This window comes from Gossypium hirsutum, chromosome A11, assembly GCF_007990345.1.
Source record: "Gossypium hirsutum isolate 1008001.06 chromosome A11, Gossypium_hirsutum_v2.1, whole genome shotgun sequence".
In the NCBI taxonomy this organism is placed as follows: Eukaryota; Viridiplantae; Streptophyta; class Magnoliopsida; order Malvales; family Malvaceae; genus Gossypium; species Gossypium hirsutum.
Window position 1 is genome coordinate 116,098,559 of NC_053434.1, and position 12,101 is coordinate 116,110,659.

The 12,101-nt window shown below is 32.8% G+C and overlaps 1 protein-coding gene across 1 annotated transcript; it reads left to right on the top strand.

The window, feature by feature from the left end:
• Window positions 1-1,281: 1,281 nt before the first annotated feature.
• Window positions 1,282-8,624, top strand: LOC107954403 (receptor-like protein EIX2). The gene is made up of 3 exons (XM_041082161.1): window positions 1,282-1,534; window positions 5,796-6,281; window positions 6,370-8,624. The coding sequence occupies exons 1-3, from the start codon at window positions 1,282-1,284 to the stop codon at window positions 8,622-8,624; spliced, it is 2,994 nt and encodes a 997-aa protein (XP_040938095.1).
• Window positions 8,625-12,101: the final 3,477 nt, after the last annotated feature.

Sequence of the window (12,101 nt, forward strand, 5' to 3'; positions counted from 1 at the left end):
ATCTTTTAGTTAAACTCTGTTTACTTGTTTCAATCAAACACTGATTAATTTAGATTATTTTATTATTATTTGACCTATGAATTTAGCCTATAAATAGGCTCTTTTACAACCTTAGAAAAATACACCCATTAGAGATTAGAACTCATAACACATTTAGAGAATTTTGTATTTTTGTTTTGAGGGTTCTTTGTTTTCGGGGTTTAGTCTTTATCTCCATATTTTGTACTCTTCGTTCTTTTGCCATTATAGTAAAATTATCTTTGCCCATGGTTTCTTTATCCTCTTTGGAGGGATTCTTCCACGTTAAATTTGTGTGTTCAATTTCTCAATTTATTCCACTATTTTTCTTGTTCGTTGCTTAATCGGGTCGATCCTAACATCAACAAATCAAGAGATTCTATTAACTCCATGTTGCCAATGTTGTCTGGTATATTGCCTGTTAAGAGATACCCCGACAAATTTAATGATCGTAGCCCAACGATAGATTCTGATCATATCAGCTCTTTTTGATACAATGTCTAAAACTATCCATAACCCCTCCCCAACCTATAAATAGAAAGATAATGTGCTTTAGCCTACTCAAATCCACGTCCTCTAGTATTGGTTGATCATATGTGTCAACTTTATTTCTCTTCTTCTTCGAAAACTCGATTTTTGTAGGAAAAAAATTTAAATGAAAATGGAAATTATTTCTTCAATTGAAATTTATATTGCATCTGTGATTTTATATATTTAACTATTAATATAAGTTTTTTCCCTTTGATGGTTTCATCTTTTTGTTCTTTTCATAGTTACCAAACAGGGTAAAGTGTATATAGTCAAAATATGGGGCACCAAATTCTAAATGCAATTAATTAAAACTTACCTTGAAACGAAATTGCCAACAGCCTATCAATTAAATGCTTTTTTCCTTTTTGGAAATATGGGTCCAATGTATCTGAACAATATTTTTTTGTTTTGGCTTACTCTGATACTTGGTTCATGCTTTCCCTCTTTTGCAAGAATAAATGGAATTTCACGCTTGCTTTGACAATATGTGACTGTGTTTAATTGTATTTCAATAAGGGATGATGATGTTGTGTTAAAAGGGAAGATGTGGTTTTTGGTCTGAAAACAGAATATAATGAATCAATGAAATGAAATTTGGGAAAGAGAAAATATGGGTTGGCTCAGTAATCTTTCCAAGCTCTTTCAGCAATTTGTTGGAATAAATATCCGAGATTAATGCTAACAAAAAATCACATTAATAATATATTATTTAATAATTTAATATTCACAGTAATGGGTTGTGGAGGAATTCTTCGTGACAACGATGGTCATCTCCGAGGTATTTTCTTTGGTCTCCTTGGTCACCTTGATTCACACATTGCTGAGGTTATTGCTATTCGCACAGCATTCAAATTGTATGTTGAGTCGCAATGGTTTGGCAAATTTGGTTTGGTGATTGAATCAGAGTCCATGGTCGCTGTTGCTTGGATTCGTAGCAAGGTGTCAAAACCGTGGAAATTATTGAAGCTTTTTAATGATATTGATGGTTTGGTGCTCGACAGATGAGAGCTCTTTACATTGATAGAAATCTCCTCTCTGGAAAAATTTCAAATTGTTGGAATTTTCTATTTTCGAGATTTTTAAATTTAGGAAACAACAATTTGATGGGAAAATCCCACCTTCTCTGGGAGACACAAATCTTCTAAGGCTAAACCTTCAAAACAATAGTATGTTTGGAAATTACTATCCACATTGCAATATTTTCGAGTTTGTTCATTTTTGATCTCAATGAAAATCATTTTAATGAAAATGTATTGGCATGGATTGGTGACAAGCTCTCAAGACAAAACCCTTATGGTTTTAAGCCTACGATCAAATAAACTTGATGGCTATATTCCTCATAAAATTTGTGCTTTTCAAAATCTTCAGAAATTAGACCTTTCCCATAACAAGATTTCAAGAGCTATTCCAAAATGTTTCACTAATTCAAGTGCAATGGCCACAAAATTTAAGCATGATGCTGCACAGTGGTCCTGCTATTTCATCCGATCGCCTCTTACATTTGAGTGCATTATTGGTGTTGAGACAATGAATATAATATCACACCAAGACTTGTTACCAGTATAGACATTTCAGCTAATAGTTTCACAAGAGAGATCCCCAAAGAAATTAGAAGTCTCGTTGGGCTACTATCATTAAATATATTTGTCAAGGAATCTTTTAACAGGAAATATACCAAACAACATTGACAACATTTTAAAGAAAAAAAGAAGATAGAACACCTTATATTTGGCAAAATAAGAAGTTCACATTATACTACTAAAAATATTTTGGACAGTAAATTTTTCCATCTTATAAAAGCACTAATTTGATTTGTTTTTAGTAATATGCCGCACTTTCCCGTTTCATTCCCATCTTTGTCTTTCTTTAAAATATTTTCTGTATATTTGGTGGCTCTTTTTAGAACTAGTTATTGTGGAATCATGCTAGATTCATTTTAGGATAAACAATATAATTATTCATCCAATTATATAAATTTTCAATTTCATCATAACGTTTTAGATCATTTTTATTATGGTTACTCTTCGTTAAATGGTTAACGAAAGTGAGGAAATGGTATTTTTCTAATTGATATAATAATACATTTAGTTCTCAATACTTACACATTCTATCAATTTGATCTTAATTCCCAATAATTTAATAAATTTAATTGTTCATATTTACAAATTCTATTAATTTGATCCTTTATTTATATTTTAGTAAAAAAAATATGAAACACAAAAAATGTGAAAGAAAAATATATTGGAAGCACACTATTATTTGTTGTATTGTTAAGATTATATAACAAAATATATCTTGTTGATATCCAACCACTTAACTTACTCCTAAAGTCATGCCATAAATTTAAAAATTCCTAAAGACTTAGACTACATACCTATTATTCAGCAAGTCTAAGCCCATTCTTAACACTCCTATTTGCCTTAGTAATTGCAAAAGCCTAATTTATTTCTTAAAACTTTAAATCTAACTTTTGGAAGAGCCTTAACATATATGCAATTTGATCTTCAATCTTGCCAAAAATTGACTTGATTTTACCAATCTTCTATTCTTCTTTCAAATGATATTCATCAATCTTGTTGTACTAGGCCTTAGGAGCCTGTTTAAAACCATATAATGCCTTATTTAACATGTAGATTTTCTCCTCATGTCCCTTAACTTTGAATCCCTCGGATTGCTCTTCTCTCACTGCTTCAATCCACTAGTAATCATTCTTAGCTTTTTTAAACTCAGCAGACTTAAATACAACAACATTACACCTTTCATAAATTTCAGATAAAGATCTTGTGTCACAAACTGAAACATTATCTATGTTGTCATCAAAGTACTAAGGAGTCTTTGGCAATTGCTTCGTTGTTGGCTTCTCCTTCATTAGATTTAGAGCAAAACTTTTTGCTTTTACTTTTACTTTGAATAATCTTTGTCTTTTGAGCCTTTGATCAAACACCATTTATCTTCACATATGACCTTGAAATCTTTTTCAATCAACTGCCCAACACTAAGAAGATTTTGGTCAATGCTACACATATAGAACATCAGTTATGTGTTTCAAGCCTGTTAAACTTTCAATAACCACTGTTCCTTTTCCCTTAACTAGAATAAACTCACAATTTCCAACTTTTATTTTGGAAATAATAGTTTTATCAAGTTCTTTGAAAATTGTTTGGTCATTGGTTATGTGATTTGTGCAGTTGCTATCGATCAACCAGGAATCACTAGAGAAACATGTTGCCACAAAACTCATCATCTTGTTGCTCAGTAGATGCTTTTGCTTCTTCATGTTGTTGAGACTTACAGACTCGCTCTATGTGCTCAATACTGCCCCAAAAAAGAATTAATGATTCTTGTAAATATTTTTCTTGAAACAACCGAAAAAAGACATGCTTTAGCTTTGGAATTCCTTGTCTTCTTCTCTTTGTGAGTCTTTAGTTGATTCATTGTTGGATTTGCTAGCAATGACAGAACCTCGTAGTCTTCTTCTACTGCCTCCCAAAGATCCATCGCATCAAGATAGACTGTCATCATTAATTGTGTTTTTTGACCGCTAATGTTGTTTTTGCTTCTTCCTTTTCCGTTCTCTCATTATTGAAGGCACAAGTCACTAATCTAATAATATTGTTTAGTATCATGTTATTTGGATTCGGGTGTAATTATTAGATACGAAGTATGTGTTGATACAAAATAATATAAATAATATTATATTTTATACTTTTTTCATAATATATAATAATCATTTAATTGTATTTGTATTTAATTATATGTGTTTAAGTATTAAGGTGATAGAATTTGTAAATGTAGAGAGTTAAAATTATTGAATTTTTTAGAGTTAAGATCAAATTAATAGAATGTGTAAGTATTGAAAACTAAATGTGTTATTATACTAGATAGAAACAAGTCACGTTATCACTTCCATTAACCATTTAACGGATAGTGACCAAAATAGAAACGATCTAAAACGTAAATGACAAAATTGAAAATTTTTATAGTTTGATGACCCAAATAGAAATACGCTAATAGTTAGGTGACTAATTGTATAGTTTACCCTTTTATTTAATAGTCATTACTTTACAAAATTACCCTCATTTTATAAAATATAATATTAATGTGTTTTTACATTTTCAATAATTTTTATTATTAATAAATATTAGGATTTTATATTTAATAATATTTTCAATAATTTTTATTATTAAAAATTATTTGAATTAATCCATGACGCATGAATTGCTCACATTTACATTTGAAAAATAACTTCTATATTAACTCAAGATTGTGAAGTCGTATCTTTAAAAAAAAATTTGTGAAGATGTAAAATTTGTAAACTTTCCATTACTGAAGTGTATTCATATATTTTTTGTGAAGATGTAAAATTTGCAAAAATTGTGAAGATGAAAAATTTGTAAATTTTTCCCATTACAAAAATTTTAGGTTAAATTATGCAATTAGTCCCCGTATATTTTCGTTTTGAGCAATTTAATTTTTTCTTTTATGTTCTTTTTAACTTTTTTTTTTAATTTCAAACAAAGGAAAGTTAAATGAACCTAAAAGAAAAATAAATTAAATTGCTCATAATGAAAAAAATATGGGAACCAATTTGATAATTTAACCTAAAATTTTTATTTGAAATGATAATTTAACATGTCACGTCAGCTTCCCGTTACACCGTTAACGGCAATTAACGGCTCAGTGACTAAAATGTTATTGCACGATAACATAAGTGACTAAAACGTAACATTTTAAACATAAATGACTAAAATGTAACCTGAGGAAAACAAAAGTGACTATTTTGATAATTTAATAAAAAAAGCCTAATTTATTGACTTTCCATCTTTATAATTATATAGCAATTGACTTTCCTTAGGTCAAAAAAGAAATTTTCTTCCCATCGGTGAACCCATCGATCTCTTCCCTTCCTGTAGAACTTTCAAAGCAAGACTATAATTTTGTTTTATTTTGTTAAATTATGTATTGACGTGAGATAACTTACTCTATATCAGTCCAGCACTATGGATACGTAATTTCATTTTGTATAAACTAAGGCTTATATTTGACTGCAAATTTCTGATAGACTATTATCAATTAAATACATTTTGTGGAAATTTGGAAGAAACTTCTTTCTGCTTCATGTATGGGCACTATTTTTGTTTTACTATGCTTACTCTATATATTTGGAGTTGCAAGCAATGGTTAGTACCATCGCAACCATGAAAAGTGTTACAATTACCTTATTCCCATTTCTTCTGTCATTGTAGCTATCTATTTTAGCTTTTGTGATGCCACATCCGATGTTCTTTGTATTGAAAGTGAGAGAAAAGCCCTTCTGAAGTTCAAGAATGATCTCGTTGACCCTTCAAACAGGTTGTCTTCTCGGTTTGAAGGTGGGGATTGCTGTAAATGGCTCGGTGTCGTGTGCCATAACACAACAGGCCACATCAACCAACTGCACTTGGCTGCTCCTCTTTCAGTGCCCCAATTTGATGCACCAGTTGCTGAATGGGAAACTTACCATCCATCAAAGAACAATTCCACGCTAAGAGGGAAGATAAATTCTTCATTGCTGGAGTTGAAGCATCTCAGTTCCCTGGATTTGAGCAATAACAATTTTCGTAGCAATATCCTGAAATTTTTGGGTATGCTGGGGAGTTTAACATATCTTAACCTCTCTCATGCACAATTCCAGGGAGCAATTCCTCATAACCTTGCGAATCTTTCAAAGTTGCAGTATCTTGATCTTGGAGGTAATGATCTCAAACAGAAGTCTTCAATGGGTTTCTGGACTTTCTTCCTTGCAGTACCTTGATTTGAGTGATGCGGATCTTCGTAAAGCAACGGATTGGCTAAAGGTAACATTCGAACATCCTTCATTGTTAGAGTTGCACTTGTCAGCTTGCAGTTTGGAAGATGATCCATCCCCGATCAGTGTCAATTCTACAAAATCACTGGTTGTTCTTAATCTTTCTGAGAATAACTTTTCTTCAGTACCTATGTCGATATTTGGACTTCATGGTCTTGTGTCCATTGATCTTAGTGGCAATTCGTTGGAAGGCCCAATTCTGGATTACTTTAGGAACATCTCATTTCTTGAAGTTCTTGATCTTAGTAGGAACTCACTCAATTCACCCACACCCAACTCCTTGTTTAGTTTAAATCATCTTCAATTCCTTAATCTTTCGAGCAATGAAATTGATCAAGACATATCAGAAATCCTTCTGAGTCTATCTAGATGTTGTTTGGATTGCTTAGAGTCATTGGATATGGCACATAACGATCTTTTTGGCCATTTAGTTGATCAACTTGGGCACTTTAAAAACCTAGCTCACTTATCGCTTGCTGGAAACAATATTTCTGGTCCCATTCCATTGTCCATAGGGGAGTTATCATCTTTGAAGTTCTTTGATGTTTCAGAAAATCAATTAAATGGTACTTTTCCTCTATGTTTTGGACAACTGGAAAGTTTGGAAACTCTAAATTTGGGGTTTAACCTATTGGAAGGAGTTGCATCAGAAACACATTTTTCTAATCTCACCAGATTGACAACTCTAGAGGCGTCACAGAACAGGCTGAGATTTGAACCAAACTCAAGCTGGATTCCCCCGTTTCAATGTCGAATTATCAAATTGAGTCAATGGCATCTTGGCCCAAAGTTTCCCCGATGGTTGAAATTCCAAAAGAATTTGTCTGTTTTAGATATCTCCGAAGCAGGAAATTCGGGTATCTTGCCCACTTGGCTTTTAAACTTGTCCACTCAATTTGAATATGTAAATCTTTCATGGAATCAACTTACTGGAGGGATTTCATACTTGAACGTAAGAGAAATTGTTGACTTGAGATCAAACCGATTCACAGGCCCATTGCCAAGAGTATTCCCAACTCTACAATATTTAATTTTGTCAAATAATTTATTTTCAGGTCCGCTTTTTGAATTAATTTGCAATTCATTAAGAGAGGGACCGATGGAATGTCTTGCCATTGAAAGAAATATTCTCTCTGGAGAAATCCCTGATTGCTGGAATCATTGGCGAGGTTTGGGTTACTTAAATTTGGAAAACAACAATTTGACTGGGAAAATCCCACCTTCTTTGGGACATTTAAATCTTTTAGTGCTAAACCTTCGTAACAATGGCATGTTTGGAGAATTACCATCTACGTTGCAACTTTCTACGAGTTTGATTATGCTTGATCTCAGTGACAATCATTTCAGTGGGAGTGTACTAGCAGGGATAGGGGACAAACTCTCAAAACTTGAGATTCTAAGCCTTCGATCGAATAACTTTGATGGACACATTCCTCAAAAAATTTGTCAACTTCAATCTCTTCGGATCTTGGACCTTGGCCATAACAACATTTCAGGAGCTATTCCTAAATGTTTTAGTAATTTGAGTGCAATGGCTAACAAAGGCAACCAAAATACCTATATGTTTCAGTGGTCGAGTATCAGTACTAATAATTTCTTTTGTTTGAGAGCGTTATTAGTGCTGAAAGGACGACAGGATGTATACAGTACCATACTAGGACTAGTTACGAGCATTTGCTTTTCAATTAATAGACTCATAGGAGAGATCCCAAAAGAACTTGGAAGTCTCGTGGAGCTACGGTCATTGAATGTATCAAGGAATCTCCTAATAGGAAATATACCGGACGAAATTGGCAACATGAAGTTGATGGAATCTCTTGACTTGTCGATGAATCAGTTGACTGGTGAAATCCCTTCAAGTTTTTCCAATTTGAATTTCTTGAATCACTTCAATGTATCCTACAACAACTTGACAGGACAAATCCCAACAAGCACTCAGCTTCAAAGCTTTGGAAACCTTTCTTACATGGGCAATCATCTTTACGGACCTCCTCTCACTAAAAACCGCAGCACAAATCGCACTCCAACTGATGTTGCAAATAATGGAAGCAGAAGTGAAGGAAGTAACGTGAATTGGCTTTATGTCAGCATAGTTCTTGGCTTTGTAATGGGATTTTCGGGTGTAGTGGCTCCCTTGTTTTATATCAGGTCTTGGAGGCATGCATACTATCGAAAATTAGACCATATTGGTCGAAAGCTATATATGTCTTTGGGCTACTATGGGTAGGTAGCTTGGTGGGAAAACAACATATAGTTAAATTTTGTTTGTGTTTGTAATTTATTATATACGATTCGAATGTTAGATCTATTAAATGTCTCATTTTAAAAGGGATTACATGAATCTATTAAATATAAACACGAACTTTAGATTTAATACTTAGCACGTGATTCATGTTTTCTCTTTTACAAAAATAAATGACATTTCAAGCTTGTATAATTTTTTGACATGTGTGCTTGTGTTTAATTCTATGTCAATAATGAAAATGTTGCTGGGTTAAAAGAGTGCAATAACGAATATGAGTAAGATTTGATTAAGTTTGAAAAATAAAACGAATACGACATTTATTCCCATAGAAATGGAACAACATTTGACGCTGCAAGAGGGGGACAACATCATTCATTTCTGCAACTTCAAGTTTAAATTTAAATTATATTTAAAACAGTGTATAGAGTATTTTTTATATAATATTAAAGAAAAAGGATGAAAGTACATAATATGAGCTCTATTAAATGAATGCTTGATAATAATTTTAATCACCGCTTCATTTAAATTAAAAAGAACATTATAAAAAACTATTCAGAGATATACCCAAGCCCACTTAGAGGCTTTACAAAAATTTGAAGGCCACTGTCAAAATTTACTGTCATTTTTACTAGCCTATCAACATTTTTGTTGAGTTCTCTTGAAATATGATGAACCAACTAATACATCATTTTAGCGAATAACAATCAGATTCTTCTCACTAAAGTGAAATTCAAACTCTTTATAAAATTGCTCTGTAAAACTTATACCGTGACTGAAAATTACCTTAAAAAACCCCATCAATCATAAGCCAACAACTACTAAATTTATTGACAAATTAAGTGAAGCATAATCGAGTCAACTATTAAACTAGTTGACAATTTCAAGTCTGTTAAGCAACCAAAAGAAACAAAGATTAAAATAAAAGAACGGAAAAATAAACTCAAACTTCAAAAAGATAATATTTATTAATGAAAATGGTATGAAAGCTATTAAATTAAAAATATATTAGTGATGGTTTTTCTTCTTTGCTTACTGTATATAATGAACAAAATATTAACAAGTAAACAGAGCATGACGTGGGAGTGAGAGTTCCTCCATAGACTTTGTTGACTCGTGGAATTTTTAAAAAATAAATTCAATTGGATGATTGAAATTCATATTAGAGTGTAACTAATACTTCAATAATCTTCATAATCATATGAAAATTAAATGTCATATGAGCACACAAATATATAAATATTATCCAGAATTCACAATATAAACATTTTAAAAAATAAATTAAAGTTGTATATATAGACCAAATATTTCAATGCACGGGAATATTCAACGGACTATAAAATAATTCTTGTGGAAAATTCAAGTTGGAAATTTGGGGTCTTGGAAGAAAGTTCGTTCTATCTTAGGATAATATTTTGTTGTTTCTTATTTTTTTATAGAAGGTTTAAAACTGCTTATAACTCATTTCCAATCTTTAAATAATTAAGACTTAATTGATATTTTTTATTTTGAAATTATTTGCGAAGATGAGAGATTAAATAATGTAATATCATAGTAAAATGAAGTACAGACAGACTGTAACATATGATGCCGCATCAGTGTTTGACATCCTGCGTAAGCACTTAAAGTTTTATCCAATACTATTCAAATTGACAATTGATAAAAGTTTGAGAGCTAAATAAAGCGCAATAAAATTGTAAAAGCTAAATTGAGTTTTTACCATAATATCTATCTGAATCAATATTCATTCTCAACAATTTGCTTAATTTTAATTAATTATACATTAAATTTTGATTTGATTTAACCAAAATATAAACAAAAAAAAATCTCATTCAAATTCTATTTGTGGATGTGACATAAAATATTAAATAATGTCATATCAACAATGAAAAGTTTGAAGCCTAATTTACTCTACATAAAAGATTAGAGGCGAAGTTGACTAAAGACATAAAAGTCGAGGGTTAAATATGTTATTATGCCTTATATATAGAACATAAAAATAAGCAATTAACATCACAATTTTAACAAAAACTCATTTGTTTATTGTACCTAGTGTTAGCATAACTAATAAAAGTTAGTTAGTCTGTTAGTAGTTCCACTGTTAATAACAGGTTAACTGTTAGTTTGTTAGTAGTTAACTTGCATGGTCAGCATGCTTATTCTAGTATATAATAGCATGTATACTCTGTTCATGAAAAGAGTAATAAGATGATATTCTTCTTCATTGCATTCTTTACTTAGCTTAACATGGTATCAGAGCCAATTGATCCCAAGAAATTTTTTTCTCTCCTTCGTTTATCCATGTTGCAGCCTACCAGTCTGTCAGCTGCTCATTCTGCTACACCGGCCATGACATCTAGTCTTACAGATGGTGTTGTCGATAGCCGATTTTTTGCTACCAAGAAAATAAGTGTACTTCTTGATGATACTAACTACTTACTATGGCGCCAATAGGTTCTTCTGGCCGTCAAGACATACAAGCTTCAACGGTTCTTGGACACTGGTACGGTTCCTCCTTCTTCGCTAATTCCTGATGCTGATGGTGTGTTTCATGAGAACCCAGAGTTTGCTCGATTTGAGTAGCAGGACAGTGCTCTTGCTTCTTGGCTTCTATCCTCTGTAAGTCCAGCTGTTCTTCCTCATCTTATTGGTATGGACACTAGTGCCCAAATCTGGAATGCCATTGTTGCTCTATATGACAGTAAAACTACGTCCAGGTTAATGTTCTATAGGCGTGCCTTGCACTCTCAACGCAAGGGTAATCTGTCTATGAGAGAGTTCTTGGTCAAGACTAAGGGGTTTTGTGCAAATCTTGCAAGTTGCGGAGAAGTCATCAGTGACCATGAGCATGTCACTGCTATACTCAATGGTCTACCACCTGAATATGAGTGTTGTTACGATCATCACAGCCAGCCCAGTTCCTTACAACGCTCAGGGGGTGACTACAATGCTTTTTGATGCTGAAGCCCAATTGCAAGATCTTGTGTCTGAGATTCCTACTTTGGCTAATGTGGTGATGCATCAATCTTCAAATGTTCCTGAACCTACATTGACTTATCGCCCCTCCTCCAATACTCGGGGTCGTGGACGTGCACGTTCGTCTAACTCTCGGTTTCAATGTCAGTTGTGTGGAAAGCAAGGGCATCTTGTGGACTGCTGGTACTATAGGTTTGATGCGTCCTATAAGAGTACAGGTTACAAACCTCTACCTTCTTCACAAGCAAATATATGTATGTATGACACTGGCTCGTCTATGGTCCCTTGGGCATCGTCCCCTGTGCCATCCACCAATGCTGCCTCTTCAACTCCATCAGGTTGGTATTTTCCACCTGTTCCTAACTAGCCTCATATGTTTCTTGCAAACTCTTCACCACCTGTTAGTGCAACTCATCTTGCAACTACGCCCCCTTAGGCCCTCATTGCAACCCCTGAGACAGTTGATGATAATGCATGGTATCCAGA

Coding starts and splice junctions, on each gene's coding strand:
- LOC107954403 (XM_041082161.1), top strand. CDS start 1,282: ATGGGTTGTGGAGGAATTCTTCGTGACAACGATGGTCATCTCCGAGGT. Junction 1,535..5,795: donor GCTTTTTAATGATATTGATG/GTTTGGTGCTCG, acceptor CTGTCATTGTAG/CTATCTATTTTAGCTTTTGT. Junction 6,282..6,369: donor GCAGTATCTTGATCTTGGAG/GTAATGATCTCA, acceptor ATCTTCGTAAAG/CAACGGATTGGCTAAAGGTA.